We start from the raw sequence: 20,921 nt of genomic DNA, 5'->3' as shown, positions 1-20,921 counted from the left end.
GGGAGGGTGCAATGCGGGAGGGAAAGGACCTCAGCCAGATAATAAGCCATACATCTACCCTCCAAAGCAACCATTCTCTCCAGGGGAAATGAGTTCTGTAGATCAGTTGTAATTCAGGGAGATCTCCAGGCCCTACCTGGAGGTTGGCAACCTTACCCATTTTACATTCGGGAGGGCAGGAGCCACGGACAGCACCATGCTTGGTAAACCTCCGTAAGTTTGCTGCTTTAAATAGTTAGAAAGCCCACAATACAATACTTTGCTCTTGCTAATCACCCTTTTCCTAACTAAATCCTCCCATCAAATCAGGAGTGAGTCACTCACTATCCACCAGCTGGTGGCTAGACATCTCCTGGGATTACAACTGATCTCCAGGCAATTGAAATATGTTCACCTTACTGCAGAGGCGTAGCAAGGGGGGAAAGCACCCGGTGCACCGGTGCGTCCTCTGCCCCCGCCCCGGCCCGCAACGTCCCCACCACACCCCCAGAATGCCCTCACAACACCCCCACAGGGGCGTGCGCCCAGTGCGTCATGCACCCCCACCCCATCCCCTTGGAGCTACGCCTCTGCCTTACTATTATTTATAATGCCAGTAAAGGCTTCTGTCTGTCTGTGTTCACCAGGAGAAAATGGCCACTTTGGAAGATTGATTCTATGGCATTATATCCCTTCCCCTTCCCCAAACCTCACCCTCCTCAGGCTCCACCCCCAAAGTCTCCAGGTATTTCTCAATCTGGAGCTGACAGTTCTGCCTTCAATAAACAAAGGTTAAGGTAGTCATAGTCAAGAAAATCTTGGAAGCTTCCACTGTAGACGCTCTCAGCACCAAAGAGACAAGTCGCTTTTCAGTGTAGATTAACAGAAAAGTGGGTTGCCTCTTAAGCATATGCTGGACTTCAACAAAGCTTCTGTTTCTTCATCAGTTTTCTCTATAGGATTTTATAGGACCTGAAAACTAGTGGGCTGGATCCCACCGAGCATTTTAAGGCTGGCTTTCTCTTCTTCTCATCCCCTTGAAATGCTGATTTTGGAGGTTTCCATTCTGGGCAACAACCGGAAAAAAGAGGTGAGAAATCTGATTTCTGCTGACGAAAATTCTTCCATCAATGGGAAGAGTTTGAGGAATCCAAACCGTATGTTTTCTCTAGCAGAGAAAAGATTAGTCAGGAAGGGCGCTCATGTTGGTAGGGTCGTAGGTAAGCAAATTATGCCCCCTGCCCTGCTTGGAGATGGGGCTCAGCCCCCCCCCCAGCCCTCCCCCACTCCCCCCCACTCCCCCCCACTCTCCCCCACCAGCTGGGTTCCCAGCTGGCAGTCCCTTTTGCCCTCCCCTCTGGGAAGGCCAGAAGAGACTGTGGTCCCTGGCTTTGGAGAGCTGCTTTTATAAGCACTGAGGCTGGGGATGGGGCTCAGGGGGTGGGGCCATGCCCCCATCTGGCCCTGGGGGCGTGGTCATGCCTCCCCAAGCCCCATCCTTCCAGCCTCAGTGTTTATAACAGCAGCTCTCCAAAGCCAGGGACCACAGTCTCTTCTGGCCTCCCTGGAGGGGAGGGCAAAAGGGGCTGACGGCTGTATTTCAGGCAGAGTTGCCAGCCAGCAGATGGCAACCAGGAAGAGATGGAGGGGCAGGGGCAGGAGGAAATGAACCTATCACATAGCTCTAAGCATTTCCAGAATCTCTATGGTAAAACAGTTCTCCCTTGTTACCAGTTCATGCTACATTTGTCTGTCTTTTCCTCCTGTCTAACCCTTTCTTCCTGCTTTAGAGAAGAATTTTGTATTGGCCTATGCCTTTCCCCTCCCTCCTCCTACACAAAAATCAAGCAGCAATTTGGTGCAATTCTTCCCACTTTAAATGCATAGTTAAACCTGTCACCTTTTGCTCTGAGTCTTGCCAAGGTCTTTTTCTTGCTGTAATGAGATGTTTCTATTGAACGAGCACCCACCCACAGGGAGACCCAGCTCTGAACCTGAGCAGGGAGGCAAACATGCCTACATAAGCAAGCAGAGGCCTTTCCTGATTACTGCTTTGGTATTTCCCCACAACTACCCATAAAGACCAATTCATGAAATCATTCACTCATGGCACTTGGGGAGCGGCCCTGATCACCACTGCTCTGCCTCCTTGCAGAAGGAGGGGAGGAAGAAGAGGAAAAGAAGCCTTCTGCCACCAAAGGTGCTTGCCCCTTGTGGAGCAAGGCAGCTGGCTTGCAGATGAACTGGGCAGCACCTCCTGTCCACCTTGCACTGGGCTAGGGCCATTTGTGAGGTCCCCATGGGGTGATAGAGGAGGAGGAGGAGGAGGAGGAGGAGGAGGAGGAGGAGGAGGAGGAGGAGGAGGAGGAGGAGGAGGAGGAGAAGAAGAAGAAGAAGAAGAAGAAGAAGAAGAAGAAGAAGAAGCAGCAGCAGCAGCAGCAGCAGGAGGAGGAGGAGGAGGAGGAGTTTGGATAATATGAATTCCCCAGATAAGTTTCCACAGCTCAGGCAGCAGAGCGGGGAATCAAACCCGGTTCCTCCAGATTAGAACACACCTGCTCTTAACCACTACGCCACTGCTGCTCTCACATTTGTCCAGAGCCCCAGAATCACTAAGGCCACCACTGAACAGCAGGATTAAGGACTCTGATTCAAATCAGGAACGCTGTGCAGGGCTTAACCCTTCCCTCCCACCCAGTTTTTGCAGTCTCACTCCCCCACATTTATTTGCCCTCCCCAGGTGAACAGACAGAAACTTCTATAGTATGTGAGGGGCGGCAGTGTTCCATGCAGCAAATGGTAGACACAGGCAGGTATCCCCGTTATTAATGATGGTGCTGAAATGCACTAGATTTAGTGCTTCCTCTCTCACACGTAGGTGGATCCAGAATTACGTCAGTGGAAGATGTTGACAGTCTTCACCCATTCTGTTCCCTTCCCCACAATAGTCATTTCCAACTCCTGAAACTCCCCTGGGAGTTCTGTTGATGGTAGAAGAGAAAAAGTTTGTCCCCTTCTCTCTCTTCTCTCTAGTCTCCCAGCCAGCAGGGCTACGGTTATCTTGTGTTCCCAGAGTATAAACTTTGGAAGACTTGCAAAGGACCACGGTGGGCAGAGGAATGGGGGGCATAGAAGAAAAGGCTGTGATTTTTGTATCCCTTACAAACCACCCTAGGTACAGCGATTCAGCTAATCACACAACAGCATAAAACTCCCTTCCATTATTCCCTTTCTCATCCTTCTATGTACAACACGCTAAGGTTTGCAAATGAAACATAATTGGAAGGGATTGCACATGTTTGCATATGAGAGGCTACAGAATCTCTGATGCTCTCAGTAAATCAGAGAGAGGACAGATGATAATAATAATAAAAAAGGAATGCACTAAAGGCCTTCGTAGAGCCAGGGACAACGATATTCCACTCTACAGCTGACAGCCTGAACAGCCCAGGAGATTCTGTGGCGGGCTTGACATTCAGAAATAATGAGTATAACTTCAGAATGGAGAGATTTCTCCAGATGCTGGTCAAACTGATGTAAAGAAGCTCAAAAGCTACTTATGGTTATGATGATGGATTGCCACAGGGATATAGAAATAGTTCGCTATCAGAGTACAACCATCTGGCATTTGCCACCCATAGAGAACCTCAGCAGAACCGCTGTAACCCAGATGTCATTACTGCAACCAAGAACAACAGATCACCTTTGAAAACAGACATAGTTACTTGGTAAGAATGTTAGAAAAGGAGCAATTCACATACATCATATGGAGGCACAATGCCCATTTTGAAATAGCTCTATTGGCTCCTCATGCTGGTCTTAAAACCCTGAACAGTTTGGGACCAGCAGACCTGAAAGACCATCTTTTCCCTTTCATATCTCATACAAATCTATCCACACATGAATATCTACCTCGAAGTACCTGTTTCATGCGCTACGTAAGCCACCCCAGCCAAAAGGAAGCATTTCTTCATGTAAGCCAGCATGGTGTGTAGTGATTAAGAGCAGGTGCACTCTAATCTGGAGAACTGGGTTTGATTCCCAGCTCTGCCACTTGAGCTGTGGAGGCTTATCTGGTGAACCAGATTAGCGTGTGCACTCCCTCACATGCCAGCTGGGCTAGTCACAGTTCTTCTGAGCCCCACAGACCTTGGGCTAGTCACAGTTCTTCTGAGCTCTCTCAGCCCCACTTACCTCACAGGGGCTGATTCCGCATGGGCCAAAAACAGCAGCGTGAAAATGGTGTAAAAGGGTTTGAAACGGTGTAAAAGGGTTTATACTGTTTTCACACCGTTTTCACACCACTGTTTTTGGCCCATGCGGAATGAGCCAGGGTGTTTGTTGTGAGGGGGGAGGGGAAAGGAGATTGTAAGCCCCTTTGAGTCTCCTTACAGGAGAGAAAGGGGGGAATATAAATCCAAACTCCTACTCCTACTCTTCTTCTTCTTCCTCTTCTTCCTCTTCTTCCTCTTCTTCTAATTCATGCCAGTCAAGACATGTAGGAGATCCAGGGTCAGACACTCCAGTTATACTTACTTTTTAAAAAGAACTCATAAAATAGGGGTTGGGGTAATACTAGAGAAGAGGCACAAAAGGAAGTTGGTGTTTAGCCCTCTCCTCTGTTCTGTTTCCAAACCTGAGTTACTCTCCAAAGCTGCTGTTAGCCCCTCAGGGAAAAATGTAGGTCCAGCTTTGGAGAGAAGAAAAATTTGGATTTATATCCGACCTTTCTCTCCTGCAAGGAGACTCAAGGTGACTTACAAGCTCCTTTCCCTTCCCCCCTCACAACAGACACCTTGTGAGGTAGGTGGGGCTGAGAGAGTTTTGAGAGAACTGTGACTAGCTCAAGGTCACTCAGCAGGAATGTAGGAGTGCAGAAACACATAGGGTTCACCAGATAAGCCTCTGCCACTCACGTGGAGGAGGGGGGAATCACATCCGGCCCTCCAGATTAAAATCCACCTGCTCTTAACCACTACACCACGCTAACAAGGATTTAGATTGGGAGAAAGGTGCAAATGGAAAAGGTTAACCCTCTCCCTTCTCCCTTCCCCAATCTGACCCAACCAACATACACACACACCCTTGCTTTGATCTAACATTGATTCAGTTTTTGCTAACAGGGTGCTTGAAAAATCAAACTTACAAAGCTTTCAATTATTTATTTACTGCTTGCCTTTCACACTGAGACGCAGAACAGCTTTCATAATATAAAACAAAGCAACCAGGCCGCATGAGACATCCAATAGGCCATTTTTACATACCTTTTATAGTCACAATGATGCACTTGCAATTGAAGACAAGTAATATTTTCCATGGTTTTTGACTCTGTGCAGTTAGTGATATTCAGAAAGGCAGCTAGCCAGGTAGCTGCTGCTGCTGCAGGCTTACAATTTGCTGGCTTGCTGGGACATTGTTTATGCCAGGGTCATGCATCATTTAAAATCTAATACATTTTGAGCATATGTGCCATTTCTACACCCACAGTGGCATTCATTCATCATTAGCACTTATCACATTGGAGCATGTTCAGAACTTTCTGGGTCGAACAACAGTATCCCAGGGGGCAGGATGAGAACAGGCAAAATGTCTGCGACCACAGTTAGAATACTGGATGCACACAAGTACATTCAGTTTGAGAGTTACTAGGTATTACAGGTAAGACAGAAGAGCAAGCAGATTCTCCCACACTGCCACCGCCTTCCTTGTAGGATCAAAACCAAGGAAAATATCTTGAATTCACTTCGCTAGGAGCAGCAGTGACGTAGTGGTTAAGAGCAGGTGTTCTCTAATCTGGGGGAACGGGGTTGATTCCCCGCTCTGCCGCTTGAGCTATGGAAGCTTAAGAACATAAGAACATAAGAAAGAGCCTGCTGGATCAGACCAGAGTCCATCTAGTCCAGCATTCTGCTACTCGCAGTGGCCCACCAGGTGCCTTTGGGAGCTCACATGCAGGATGTGAAAGCAATGGCCTTCTGCTGCTGCTGCTCCCGAGCACCTGGTCTGCTAAGGCATTTGCAACCTCAGATCAAGAAGGATCAAGATTGTTAGCCTTAGATCGACTTCTCCATAAATCTGTCCAAGCCCTTTTTAAAGCTATCCAGGTTAGTGGCCACCACCACCTCCTGTGGCAGCATATTCCAAACACCAATCACACGTTGCGTGAAGAAGTGTTTCCTTTTATTAGTCCTAATTCTTCCCCCCAGCATTTTCAGTGAATGCCCCATGGTTCTATCTGGGGAATTCAGATTAGCCTGTGCACTCCAACACATGCCAGCTGGGTGACCTTGGGCTAGTCACAGTTCTTCGGAGCTCTCTCAGCCCCACCTACCTCGCAGGGTGTTTGTTGTGAGGGGGGAAGGGCAAGGAGATTGTAAGCCCCTTTGAATCTCCTTACAGGAGAGAAAGGGGGGGGGATATAAATCCAACTCTTCTTCTTCTAATTCACTCAGCTAATTCACTTGCAACCTGGTGGAGGGGCTTGAACTTCATTTCTTGCCAAGGTTGCCAACATCAGGCTGAGAAATTCCTGGAGATTTGGGAATAGAGGTTGGGGAGGGTGAAGTTTGGAGGAGGACTTCACTCTCCGAAGCAGCCATTTTCTCCAGGGGGAATTGATCTCCGTAGTTGGGAGATAAGTTGTAATTCCAGGTCTTCAGGTCCCACCTGGAAGCTGGCAACCCTGTCCCTTCACCTATGTGCTGTAGCTACTGGATGAAGCAAAATGCCTCAGATCTGCCCTGCATGTTATCCCTGGGATCCCTTGCAGCAGCAGGATGTTTCAGCACATGGAGCATCCTGAGGCCAGGAGGGAGACACCCACCTGCGAGGCTGCTGAGCCGGTTCCCCATTCCCTAGCCTGCTTGCGAAGAACACACAAGTACAGCCACCAGCCCAGTAGACAAGCAAGAGGAACCGTGAAGCAAATTGGAGGACTTGTAAATAGACTAACCTCATGGGAAAGGAAAACAAGCACTGCCAGTCTTGACAGAGCAGCAGCAGACAAGGGAACGTCGGAGAAGACTGGGAAACTAAAGGGATAGAAACAAGAGGCATCACAGCCAGGAAATCCTGAGTTTGGCTGGGTAAGGAGCAGCAGTGGTGTAGGTGGTTAAGAGCTCATGTATCTAATCTGGAGGAACCGGGTTTGATTCCCAGCTCTGCTGCGTGAGCTGTGGAGGCTTAGATGGGGAATTCAGATTAGTCTGTATACTCCCACACGTGCCAACTGGGTGACCTTGGGCTAGTCACAGCTTCTCGGAACTCTCTCAGCCCCACCTACCTCACAGGGTGTTTGTTGTGAGGGGGGAAGGGCAAAGAGATTGTCATCCCCTTTGAGTCTCCTGCAGGAGAGAAAGGGGGGATATAAATCCAAACTCCTCCTCCTCCTCCTCCTTCTTCTTAAATTCTGACATTCTTTATCCTGATCACCCTCCAAAGAAACTCTAGTTCTGTGATTTTCCCCTCTGCAATCTGATTCTCACAACAGCCCTGTGGGTTAGGAGCCATCAAGTCGCTTCTGACTTATAGCAACCTTATGAATGAATGACCCCCAAAGCATCCAGTCATTAACTGCTTTGCTCAGTTCTCTGCAACTTGGAGGCTCATGGCTTCCTTGATTGAGACATTTCAACTCATTCTGGGTCTTTTCCTGCTGCCTTCAAGTTGCAGAGAACTGAGCACTGCACTAACCACTGCACTCCCTAACCACTGCACTCCATTGTACCTTTAAAAGAGTGGTAGTTCCTGCACTGTTCTCACTGGAAGTGAAGACGCAGCAGGAACGTAGACTCTTCTTTGCATTGAATCTGGTGCGCTGCAATGCTAAAAGACTACGAATCTGAAATCCCCTATTTGTACTTCTCCTCTGCCATGAGCTCATTAGCTAGCCCTGAACAAGTCATTATTTCCTTCTGGTGGAACCCTGTACGTTCATGTGAAAGCACAAAATGCACAGCCTTTGGACCAGAGAACTTTTCTATTTAGATACTCAACATCTTCTCCAATGATTTTTTTCAAAATCGAACTATGAAAAAATACAGTCTAAAAAGACAATCTAAAAGGTGATGTTCTAACTGGAAAGAAGCTAACTCACCTTTATGTGGAGCCAGGTTTTTGTGGGATGGCAGGAGAAAGGAAAGGGGCACCTCTGGGCAGGAAATTATGCAAGCTTTACACCATTATGGAACCATCCCACTTCCTCCTAACAAGTGTAAATATCACCCAGAGGCTGAGCAAAGAAACTCTGGGAAGCTTTTCATTCGTTTACTGGATAAGAGAAGAACTTTTGCACATAAAGAAGGCACGCTGATGCTAGATCATGTGAATGCACCCTGAACTTGTTCACCCAGGCAGAGTCTGAAGCAAATTCCAAGGAAACAGAACAGAGGCACAAGATAATTAGGGGCCTCATTTTTTTGTCTCCATTTCAACTAGGGAAGGGTGAATGTGGAAAAGGCTGATGTGGGCAACTGTCTCAGGTATGCAGAAGTAAGCTTATTAGTGGCCAGTTCAAACCAGGCAGTCAGCCGCTCTCAGCCACTTGTTCTGACCTGGACAGCGATATGGATTGAGGTCCTCCAATGGTATGCAATCTGGGTGGAGAGAGCAGCTGGCCCGGCATTAATGGACCCGAACATGATTCAAACATATTCTATAGTCAGAGAAGAAAACAATGGATAATACTTCCTTTTGTCAATTCAGAATCTATTTCTTGGTCTACTACAGACCCGATTTATCAAATTTTGCTGCCAGAACTGTGGTGATGACCGCTGACTTACATGCCAAGGGTCCAGTCAAATTTGTGGAACAGAGGTCGGTAGGAGGCTATTAGCCATAATGGCTAAATAAGAACTTTGGGTTCAGAGGCTGGATTTCAACCTGATAAGCAGATGCACTTAGAAGAACAGGAGGAGGAGGAGTTGTTGTTTGGATTTATATCCACCCTTTCTCTCCTGTAAGAAGACTCAAAGGGGCTTACAATCTCCTTTCCCTCCATCCCCCCTCCAACAAACACCCTGTGAGGTGGGTGGGGCTGAGAGAGCTCAGAAGAACTGTGACTAGCCCAAGGTCACCCAGCTGGCATGTGTTGGAGTGCACAAGCTAATCTGAATTCTTCAGATAAGGCTCTACAGCTCAAGTGGCAGAGCGGGAAAATCAAACCCAGTTCTCCGGATTAGAGTGCACCTGCTCTTAACCACTATACCACACTGGCTCTCTTAACCACTTGCACAACCATCCTCCAAGTAACAACCCCCCTCCAACTTCAGGGGCCCTTCTGCCAATGGAAGAGCCACTCCATATGTTCTTGTAAGAGTGATAGAAGAGGTGAAGGTTCGGAGGATAAAAAGGATCGAGTTGTAGGTGATGTGAAAAACCTCTGCCTGAGACCCTGAGAAGCTGCTGTCAGTCAGAGTAAATAATTTTGATAGACAGTGGTAGAGCAGGTTTCATGTATCCCAGTCAACCATTAGCCAGTCTGAAAAATATTGCACATGCCCAATGCCTGACAGTCTTCTTATGAATCAGACCTGTGCTGAGAGTCTGAGAGAGATTATGAGAGTCTGTGTATTGTCGAAGGCTTTCACAGCCGAACTCAACTGGTTGTTGTGGGCTTTCCGGCCTGTGTGGCCGGGGCCTGGTAGAGCCTGGAAAGCCCACAACAACCAGCTGAGAGTCTGTGTCTGGCCCAAGAGCTGCAAATTCAACCTTTGATTCGCCACTCCAAATGTAACATTTGACCTTCTGATGAATTTTCAGAATATTTGCAAAACATGCATTTCAGCACCAGAATCTATATATGCAGAAGACATGGATGTGCAAGACTCATTTGACCCTAGCTCTCATTTTTTTCTCCCTTGGGGATCAGAAAGTCAGATTGTACTGCAGGGATAAGATTCTGATATGTAGCAATTTCAGTGTCAACCCATCATGTTAGTACAAGGCCCAGACTGGAGCAATTTATTAGCTATGAGGGGGAGAATAAGCTTCTGCAGTGTTTCATGTACAGAGATCATTTGTGCCAAACAGAACGGCCTCCGAGCCCTGATAATACATTTGCTAGGCTTCGTTGCCCCTGTTGCAGAATGATGTATTACGATTAAGAGATCTCTAGCAACAAAAGAGATTTGGTTCATTGGTCTCAATCAATATGAAATTAAACTCCATCACCGCCTACTTAGCCTCCCTGCCTGCTCTGATCCCTGATCTACAATCTCACAGTATCCCAAGCTCATGTAGTGGTCCGCTAATTTCCTGCCAACAACACTAGCCCCTCTTGACATTTGGACTTCTTTAAGGAATCCCATCTCCCTGGTGCCATCTTTGTCCATCCAAATTTATAGCTCTACCTGTCAACTTATTGCCTATTCTGCCCTATTCTTTTGGGGACATTTTGCCTCTTCACTCCAAAGCCTTTCAGTTTTCAACTTCCCATCCTATTCAGTTACTCAGCCCTATGTACCACTTTTCTGTCATCCAAAGTGGCTTTTCACATTCCTCACGGAAGCCATGCTGTTTGTCATCATTTCATGGATGACAGTTTCTCACTAAACAGTTGAAGTGCTTACAAAAGTTTCACAACATAGAGACACAAGACAACGGCGTGGATCTGACCACTCATAGCACGGAATGTGGATTTTTCTGTGTGTCTCTCTGGGCCTTTCCCCACTTACCTTAAGCCCCGTGCTACTCTCCTCAAGTAGCGCGGGGTCCCTGGGCACTCCCCACGACAGGGGCGGCGACAGCGCAGCCGCCCCAAAGCTGCTGCTGTCGCGCCCCCTCAGCGCACGACATCCCTGGCACTGGAGAAAATGGCGCCTTTTGATGACCCCCCCGCAGAGCGCGGGGTTGTGGGGATGCCCGGGCGCGCGCCAGGGATGCCGCGCGCTGAGAGCAGCGCGCGGCATAGGGGGGATCAGAGTGAGTGGGGAAACGCCCTCTGTCACCTTTCTGATCCCAGGAAAGATCATTCCCAGGATTGAGGGTCCTGACACATGGATGTGGGGGCAGCTAGACTGTGGAAGGGCAAGGGGGTGAAATTGCTTCTTCCTCTGAGGAAAGGAGTCAATTTTTGAAACATTAACAATCGGTTTTATGTTTTATGTTAGTTCCAGGATACTACAATCTGAATGAGTTCCAGTCCAGGTTTTACTCATGTTTCGAGATGAACTGGCTAGAGAAACTGCCATGATGTTGGGCCTTACATTCCTTAGGTGTCAAACTCGCGGCCCTCCAGATGTTATGGACTACAGTTCCCATCAGGGTATGATGGGAACTGTAGTCCATAACATCTGGAGGGCGGCGAGTTTGACACCTATGCTTAGAATGATAGAATCATAGTGTTGGAAAGGGCCATATGTGTCATATTTTACACGCACACACAAAAACTTATTTTGGAGTTATGCACGACCACATGTATATAGTACATTTTTATCTCACTCCTTTCTCCAAGCAGCTCAAGGCAGTCTCTGTTCCATTCTTTCTTTGCTACAACAAACCTGTGAGGTAAGTTATGCTGAGAAAATATGACAGAGCCAAGATCGCCCAGCAAGCTTCATGAATGGGGCTTAGAACCAACTGCCTTAAGTCCAGCACTCTAACTATTACCTCTCAATGGCTGTCCCAAACCTGCTTCGTCTTCTATCCCTAATATATGCCTGCACCTTCCTACAATAAAGTCAGGCTTTATTCTTCAAAGAACACAGGCATTACAAAACTCATAAAACCATGATTAAAATGATATGCAGTAAACCATTTCGGGAGATGTTAAATAATGGCAGCTAGGAAAGCTAGAGAAGCAATATAGCAGCATTCAATTCATATGAATCCCTCCGGAGTTTACTATATGTCTATTGACATTCTTCTTTCTCATTTTCAGTCTTGCTACTGCAAAGTTGGCAACCCTGTTTGTGAATCACAGTGTAATTCTGCAAGCAGCCAAACTCTTTTCCCCCCTTTGACTTTAACAGATCTACTGGTAGATTGGATGTCGCTCTATGCAGGATCATACTGATAGTTCCCTAAATTACACAGAAGAAATATTACTTTGGATAGATCATTTATACCTGATTCACAAGCCATTCCTTCCCTCGTTCAGTGTAAATGGTAAAGTAAAATGCATATTATTATGGGTTTTATAGACCTTGGATTCTCAATTTTGAAAAGGCCAGCATAGCAATAGTGGTTAAGAGTGGTGGACTCTAATCTAATGAATTTGGTTTGTTTATCTCACTCCTCCATATGAAGCCTGCTGGGTGACCTTGGGTGAGTCACAGTTCTCTCAGAACTCTCTCAGCTCTATCTACCTCACAAGGTGTCTGTTGTGGGGATGGGAAGAGAAGGCAATTGTAAATCACTTTGAGACCCCCTAAAAAGTACAGAAAAATAGGGTATAAAATCCAATACTACCTCTTATGATGAAGTGTCTCATCTGAAGCTGCTGAATAAACTTAGTAGCCACGAAATAAGAAGGCAGGTCTTCTCATATACTGGTGCAGTGATGGCGAAACTTTTCGAGACTGAGTGCCCAAACTGCAACCCAAAACCCACTTATTTATCGCAAAGTGCCAACACGGCAATTTAACCGGAATAGTGAGGTTTCAGTTTAGAAAAAACAGTTGGCTCCGAGGCATGCGTTACTCGGGAGTAAGCTTGGTGGTAGTCAGTGGCTTTGCTTTGAAGCAACCGTGCAACTCTTCCAACGGTGAATCATGACCCTAGGAGGGTTTACTCAGAAGCAAGCCCTATTGCCAGCAACTGAGCTTACTCCCAGGTAAAGGATTGCGCTTTAGTTCTTCGCATGAAAATCAGTGAGGTTTAACAGCGTTTAACAGGATTACCTACACTGCTTCCCCAAAACTAGGTCTTAGGCCAGTCTAGATGGGGGGGGGACTCTGTTTACGTGTGCCCACAGAGAGGGCTCTGAGTGCCACCTCTGGCACCCGTGCCATAGGTTTGCCATCACTGTACTAGTGGCTGGTTACATTAAAGAACTTTAGTTTAACTGGATCCTGGCTGGACTGGTTCAATTATTAATGTAGCTCTTAAAAGCAGCCAAAATGAGAGATTCTTGTGGATAAGGACCGATTAAGACATCCAAAGAGCTCTAAAACAAGCTCAGTGAAATGGTCCCTGAAGCGTTGACAGGAACAGCAGAATTCAGTTTGCCTCAGAATCCGCCTGCCTCAGACACAGGCTGAGGTGATGATGAACACCTGCTGCCAGGGTTGCTGCAGCCCAGCTCTGGGCCAAGCAGACTTTACACTACTAGCACCATTGAGGCTGCTTGGCTTAGGTTTAGCACTGCAAACCTCCAGGTGGAGGCTAGAGATGTCCCAGATTACAACTGATCTCCAGAAAACAGAGCTCTAATCCTCTTGAGAAAATGGCTGCTTTGAAGAGTGGACTCTGGCATTATACCCTGTTGAGGTTCCACCCTTCTCCAAAACTTCCCCTCCCCAGGATCCACTCCCAAATCTCCAGGTATTTCCCAAGGAGGAGTTGGCCACTTTTCTTAAGTAGCTCTGGCCCAGCAGTGACACTCCAAGACAACAACCCACTGGCGATTGTCATTATCTTGCCCACAGCAAGCAAATATGACTGCCCACCTGGAAGCTGTCACTCTTGCACACAGTTTGCCAAGATCGTATCATTAATGCGCTTCTTGCAGTGATCTTTTCAGAGTACCATCAATTCCCCAAACCATACTTAAGTTGATATTAGCCTTGCTTGGAGAAGGCTGGTGCTATAGACCCTATTTTCATCCATGACATCAACTTTTGGAAGTGTATGGTGCAATCATAAAAAGGAGAGAGCTTCGGATCATGTGCAAAGTACTTCCCATCATCATTAACACCTGAGAACAGGAGAAAAGGCTGTCAGAGGGGTATCATTTTTATATCAGACATGAGAGCCTGTGGGGTATACTGTAGTATGGACTGCTTTATAGAGGAAGGTCCACCAAGGGCTACTAGCCAAGATGACTAAAGGGAACCTTCATTTTTAGAGGTACGAAACTTCTGAACGCTGCTATAGGGAGGAAACATCAGGGAAGGGGCTTGGTTTTCATGGCCTGTTTGCTGGACTTCCAGGGCAACTAGTAAGCCACTATGTGAACCATAATGCTAGACTAGATGGACCACCGGTCTGAACCAGCAAGACTGACTGACTGACTGACTGACTGACTGAATGTATGTATGTATGTATGTATTTATTTATTTATTTAGCTTTTCTACCGTCCTCCCCCAAAGGGCTCAGGGCGGTGTAAATCAAATTCCAATAAAATCAGTAGAAACCAGTTTAAAAACCAGTAGAAACCAGTTTAAGTTCTTATACTATAATGTTTACAGTGTTGGACAAAGAGTTTGGAGATTGGAATTTAGATTTCCACTGTGCCATTGGGTAACCTTGGGCTGGTCACTTGGTCAATCTGACCTACTTTACAGTGTTGTTTTGAGGTTGAAAGGGGGAAGGAAGAACCATATATGTGTTGCTCTGACCTCCTTGAAGGAAAGGTGGGGTAGAAATGTGATTCCCCAGATGAGATGTGGTGTCTAATGTGCAATAAATGTTCTTCTACGCATCTAGTGGTTGCATTTCCTGAACAGTGTACACAATTAACTTTCTGGTTTCATTCAGAAAAAGAATCCGTCCTTATCTCTATAAAAGAAGTCATGGCTCTTAATTTGCAAGACTATTAACCACAGGACATTTGGGAGGACATAGATTCAAAGGGTCGCCATGAGCCAGAGGCAAGGGGACAGCACTTAACCCCCTCCCCCCAGCACAAATGTCTGCTTTTGTTTTTAATGTTTTCAGAAACAACTAAAAGGAAGAAAAGAAAAGCAACAGCAACAGAAATGTACCAGAAAAATCCTCCATAATTATAACTAATTTGCATCACTTTAGGTTCAGGTTATTTTGTTTCTGAAAATTCATGGGCAAGTGATCCCTTTACTATTCTTGTTGTTAAGAATTGGGAGATGGACAGAGAGAAAAGCTTTTGATAAAAAAAACTTTGGGACACAAGCCAAAAGGGGTCAGAGACAGTGAGCAGCCAGTCACCGAGATGGCATAGACATTCAGCTGCGAGTGCGAAGGGTGTATTAAATGGAACAAGACAGGTAGCACACACAACTCTTTCCAAGAGAAGATACGTGAGAACATGAAGGTCAAAGAGGATGAGATATAGAGTGATCAAATTGCTCCACAACTTTTAAAACTTTAAAACGAGCCACGTGGGGTGAGGCCAGAATTGGATGGGCTCTGCTCTACTGGGAGAAAGGGGAGAGTCAACTCACTGCTCTGTACCATTTTCCCAGTCTCCAACCCCCTCCAATTCAGGGGAAAATATACAATTATCTTAACTTGTGGAACTCACAGCCACTAGATGGGGAATGTACTTCCTCACACAATATATCATTAACTCAAGGGAATTCACTACCACTAAGTGATTTGCTGGGTTTCCAGGCTGTATGGCCGTGTTCTAGTAGCATTTTCTCCTCACATTTCGCCTGCATCTGTGGCTGGCATCTTCAGAGGATCCACTGTGTCAAGTGGTTTCTGTATGTGGGAAAAGAACTCAGGAAGCAGGTCCAGAGGCTGGGCGTCTTATTACATTGCTTGATAATAGATACAGCGCCCTGGTGAAAATCTAGATTCATCCTCTGGAATTCTCCAAAAGCTACCTGGCCACACTGACTCTGTCCACTGATTTGCTTCCACTCCAGGTGGGGATGTAGACTTGGACTTCCTTGATCCTTTCCTCTCTAATGCAAAGAGGATCACAGGCCCCAGCTCACTTCTGCAAAATCTCATGGTGCCATCCTTTCCATTCCATTTCATTCCATTCCACTGGAAGAGTTACACCCTTCGCAGTCTGGAGAAAAAAGTTGACTACCATCCTTATCATTGTGGCCAGCAATGGCTCACACCCATTTTCATGTGATTTGGTTCATCAATGGGAGTGAGCCACTGAGGTGCATAATTTGAGAGTAGTGGAGAGAGCAGGTTTGCCAAACACCTTGGGAGGGGGGGGAGAATTAGAGTCCACCTGTTAAGAGCAGGTGAACTCTAATCTGGAGGACTAGGTTTGATTCCTCACTCTTCCACATGAGCGGAGGAGTCTTATCTGGTGAACCAGTTGTGTTTCTGCACTCCTACATTCTTGCTGGGTGACCTTGGGCTAGTCACAGTTCTTCAGAACTCTCTCAGCCCCACCTACCTCACAAGGTGTTTGTTGTGGGGAGAGAAAGGGAAAGGAGTTTGTAAACCGCTTTGAGTCTCGTTACAGGAGAGAAAAGCAGGGTATAGATCCAAACTCTTCTTCTTCTGTCCTACTAATATAGGCTTAGTGGGATATTCTTTTATCAGATAGGCCTTTATTAAAGCACAGGACATCTTTCTCCAGACCTGTTGGCAATCATGGAAGGGAAACAACATCTCTCACCTTAGTCCCAGTAAGAAACTAGGCCTGACTGGAACCCAAAGGCTCCACGGTGTTGATTTTATGAAGCTTTTTGTAGTCATACATTCTTTCTTTCTTAAATTTATAACCTGCTCTCCCTGCCAAAGCAGGCTCAGGACAACTTATAATATATAAACATATATGGTATAAGCATCTACTATATGAAGATGCCTTAAAAGATCCAACCAGGGTAGGGCCATTAAAGTAAAGTGAAAAAACCCATCCCTCTCAGCTCCTGTAATCCACAATATAAAACAGAGGGGAATAGAGGGGGAGGTGTTGGGGACAGTCAAGATGGAACCAGCCCTATTGCTGTCCTCAACTATAAGCCTGGTGAAAGATCTCTGTCTTAAAGGCCCTGAAGAACTGAGACACATCCCACAGGGCCACGGTCTCACTGGACAGAGCACTCCAAAGAGACACATGACTACTGCTGGAGTCCTTTCTTACTTAATAATCTCCATGAAGCTTGAGGAAAGTCATTTCAAGCCTGATCTGGAAATCAAGAAAAATTCTTTTTGCTACGGTGGAGGTGCCGAGGCTTTACGATCAGCCTTTGCCCCATCAGAAAACCCCTTTTCACCTCATCACACCTTTCCCTTTCCCCTGCAATGTTTTGAGAGGGATTCTCCCGCAGGAATGACAGTGTGCCTGCACACACTGGAAACATATAAATAGAATGAGTATGCTGGCACGTCTGATGCTTGCACACATTTGTAGTGGGTTGTTCCAACCGGAGCAATGCTACTCCTCGGAGCTGGAAGATTCTTCTTTCAAATCTCACCCAAGCCATGAATTCACTCATGCAAGCCACTCAGTCACTTTATGGCAGTGGAATAATAATCCCAGACACTGTGCTTTGAACTCCTGAAGATCCTGCATAAATGCCAAGACACAGAAGGGGACATTGGGCCAACTTGTGCCTGTCCAATGTATGCACACTCAGAAAATACGACCAATACTTTGCTAAGTATACTACGGTCCTTACCTTCTGCAGTTGCTAGATGTGACTTGAAGATTCCCTTCAATTTTCTCATGGTGGGGGACAGATTTTGGATCATGCATGCCGTGGGGGTGTTTGCCTTTTAACCTGTACAATTTATTTAACTGGAAACAGTTCCAGAGGGTGCTATTCAGGAGGGGAATTTTTTAATGTTCAAGTTTTCAACTTGGTCCATTCTGGGCTGGGGTTCTAAGATGCCACTCATTGTATAGCATAGTCGAATTATTTTTATTGCATAATGCTGGAAGCTGCTCGGAGCTGGCCAAGTCAAGAAGAATGGGATACAAACCTTAATTAATTAATATTTGGACCTATAGGAAAACCTTTCTTTCCCCTGGGACTCAGGTGACTTTCCCCATGGCTAAATTGTGCCCCCAAGACCATTTCAGGTGGCAGGAATGGCATCAGATGCAGGGAGAGAAAGAGGGGGAGAAGGGGGAAGCCCCTTTCCCCTGTATGCTTCAGTCTCAGTCTGAATTGGGCAGCCTGTGCGTGGGAACAACTGAGGAGAACCACAACTCAGGTCTGACCGTTACCCAGGGAGGGGACTCTATTAGCCTGTCAATCAACAGGCTACATTCAGGCTGTCGGGCCGTTCTCAGTTTGCAGGCACTGTTCGTGCGGAGTGTAGCCACGTCTGAAGAAGGGGCCATGCTACCATGTTGCAGAAAAGTGCCATGTGGGAAGGGAGTCTGAGAATGTCTGCTTTGCATGTGAGGCCGGTCAAGGAACGCGCGGATCGATCCCGCCCGCGTCCCAATTCGACCCACTGGGGGAGGATTTTCTAGGACGGTGCCCAAAAGCCGCCACCAGACCCACCCCCGATTCGTTTGAAACAAGTTAAAACTCGCGACCAAGTTGCAACGCGGTCGTGCGAATCCACCTGCAAACCTGGGTCAGAGGAGGAGCGCGGCTCGGCGTCCCTCCCCTGCCCCGGTTCCCTCTGCAGAGGAACTTTTCCTTCCCCGGGAGGACCCCTGCTCAACACGCCCCCCCCCCCCAGCATCCTTCCCCCCAGTGGTGGGATCCAAAAATTTTAATAACAGGTTCGGATGGTGGTGGGATTCAAACAGTGGCTCCTCCGCACACACGCCCCTCCAGTCCCTATTGGGCAGGGAGGTTGCTTCAGTAACCCCTTCTCGGCACTCAGAAAAAAATTAGTAACCACTTCTAGAGAAGTGGTGAGAACTGGTTGGATCCCACCTCTGCTTCCCCCCCCCCGCCCCCCCCCGCCCAGACAGGGTACCTCGAAAAGCCACTTTGGCGATGCGGTCGCCTTTGCCTCGCAGGTGGGTGACGGTCTTCAGGCGCACGATCAGGGCCATGCTGGGGCTGCGAGGAGGGGCCCCTGCCCGTGCCTGGCGGGGGGCGCGATCCCTTCACAGCTGGGCCATCCTCCGCTGGCGGCGGGGGGACCTTCGGCCGCGCTCCTGAGCCATCGGGGTCGCTCTCCTCCTCCTTCTCCTCCTCTTCCTCCCTCGCCGCCGCCGCCGCCGCCGGACCAGGAGCGCAACGCCAAGAGGCGTCCGGCGCGCCGCTCAATAATTCAGGAGCTCCGGGCGGCTGTCGCAGAAAGTAGCGCGGCGCTGGCTCTGCGCACCCGGCCCTGCTGGCATCCCGCCCGGGGTCCCACCTCCTACCAGGACGCCGCCGGCACCCGGGGGCCGCCCAGCCCCGCCGGTGGCTGCCTCAGGCGCCCGGCAGCGCGGAGCATCCTTCGTCCGCTGCGCCTAGGTCGGAGCTGCGGCTGCCGCCTGGCCTGGCCCGCGGAGCTGCCGCTGCGTCCCAGAAAACAAGGAGCGGGGGTGGGCAGAAAGAGGGACCGGGCGGACCGGCCCCTCCCGGCGGGGGGGATCGCGAGTCTTCTGCCTGCAGCACGCCCAGCTGGTGCAGTGGAGAGGAAGGCAAGCGGAGCGGAATGCCCGGCTTGGCACCGGGGCTGGAGCGCACCCTGCCCACGTTCACTTGCCCGGGCCCCTCCCTGGCATCGCGCTCTCCGGTGAGAACTTCGGCACCGTCCGCTCCTTGGCTGTCTCCAGGCACGCACAGCCCCAAGTTCAGCTGGGATTGAGTCCCATCTCTCGGGAGAGGCTGGATCAAGGTGGGAAGGTCTGGCTAGTCCAGCCTCCGGTTTCCTAAAGGGGCCGGCCAGGGACACTCACAGAATGGGCATGAAGGCAACAGCCCCCGCCCCCATTTATCCTCGGCATCCAACACTCCTGGTATTACCTGGCAGTATAGGCAGGGTGTGGATAAGAGACCTGGACAGTTACCTGAAGCATCTTTTTTCTTTCACTCCTCCCCCAAAAGCCATCTGGCCAGAAGAAGAAGAGGAGGAGGAGGAGGAGGAGGAGGAGGAATTTGGATTTCTATCCCCCTTTCTCTCCTGTAAGAAGACTCAAAGGGGCTGACAATCTCCTTTCCCTCCCCCCCCCCACAACAAACACCCTGTGAGGTTAGGCGGGTCTGAGAGAGCTCTGAAGAACTGTGACTAGCCCAAGGTCATCCAAGCTGGAATGTGTTGGAGTGCACAGGCTAATCTTGTTCACCAGGTAAGACTTCACAGCTCAAGTGGCAGAGTGGGGAATCAAACCCAGTTCTCCAGATTAGAGTGCACCTGCTCTTAACCACTGCACCACGCTGGCCCCAAGTGAAGATACCTGGAGAGGCTGTGGCTCAGTGCAGAGTATCTGGCTGGTATGCAGAATGTCTCCCCAGAATCTCCACATCTGGCAGCAGATGATATAAAATGCTCCTGCCTGGGAGACCCGGGAGAGCTGCTGCCAGTCAGAGTAGACAATACTGACTGTGATGGACCAATAGTCTAAGTTATGCAGCTGTTACAAGCACAGGCGTCCAGGCAACCCCTCCACCCACCCTTAGCACTCTTTCGTGTGGAAGATTCAGTGGTGAAATTGCAGCTGGCTTGGCTTAATAGATACAAGAGAAGAGTGGCAGCAGCAGTGGCAGGACGCTCAGTAATACACAATCTATTCCTGCTGTTTCTTGGAGGAGCGAAGAAGCTCGGTGGCTCTCCTCTCCTCCTTTTATCCTCGCATCAGCCTTAGGAGACAAGCCAGGCTGAGAGATAATGACGGGTCACCCAGCAACTTAGCAAGCTTATAGGCTGGGCAAAATTCAAACTAAGGGCTTCCTGATTCAGAGTGCACGGTCCTGGCTGTGCTTTACCCCAAAGGCAAATTAAGGATCAAGAGTGTATAGTTAGCCCAGTGGTGGCGAACCTATGGCACAGGTGCCAGAGGTGGCACTCAGAGCCCTCTCTGTGGGCACGCACAAACAGAGTCACCCCCCCACTCCCACACATCTAGGCTGGCCTGGGCCATTGGGCTGGATTATTAGCATTAAACCTAAGACCTCGTTTTGGGGAAGCAGTGTAGGTAACCCTGTTAAGCGCTGTTAAACCCCACTGATTTTCATGCAAAGAACGAAAGTGCGATCCTTTACCTGGGAACG

The 20,921-nt window shown here is 48.3% G+C and overlaps 1 protein-coding gene across 10 annotated transcripts in view; it reads right to left on the bottom strand.

The window, feature by feature from the left end:
* Positions 1-19,401, bottom strand: part of OTOF (otoferlin) — a 184,287-nt gene extending 164,886 nt beyond the window's left edge. For 2 of the 10 annotated variants that reach the window (XM_048516612.1, XM_048516663.1), the window contains exon 1: positions 18,694-19,396. In XM_048516612.1, the coding sequence (XP_048372569.1) occupies positions 18,694-18,772 (79 nt within the window). In that variant the 5' untranslated portion in view covers positions 18,773-19,396. Of the gene's footprint in view, positions 1-18,693 lie in introns of all 10 variants that reach the window. The other 8 variants (XM_048516619.1, XM_048516627.1, XM_048516644.1 and 5 more) reach the window with 7 other exon arrangements.
* Between the last annotated feature and the right edge of the window lie 1,520 nt (positions 19,402-20,921).

This window comes from Sphaerodactylus townsendi, linkage group LG01, assembly GCF_021028975.2.
Source record: "Sphaerodactylus townsendi isolate TG3544 linkage group LG01, MPM_Stown_v2.3, whole genome shotgun sequence".
NCBI lineage: Eukaryota > Metazoa > Chordata > Lepidosauria > Squamata > Sphaerodactylidae > Sphaerodactylus > Sphaerodactylus townsendi.
Note: the sequence above shows the minus strand (reverse complement) of the source record. Positions and strands in the feature narration are given on the sequence as shown.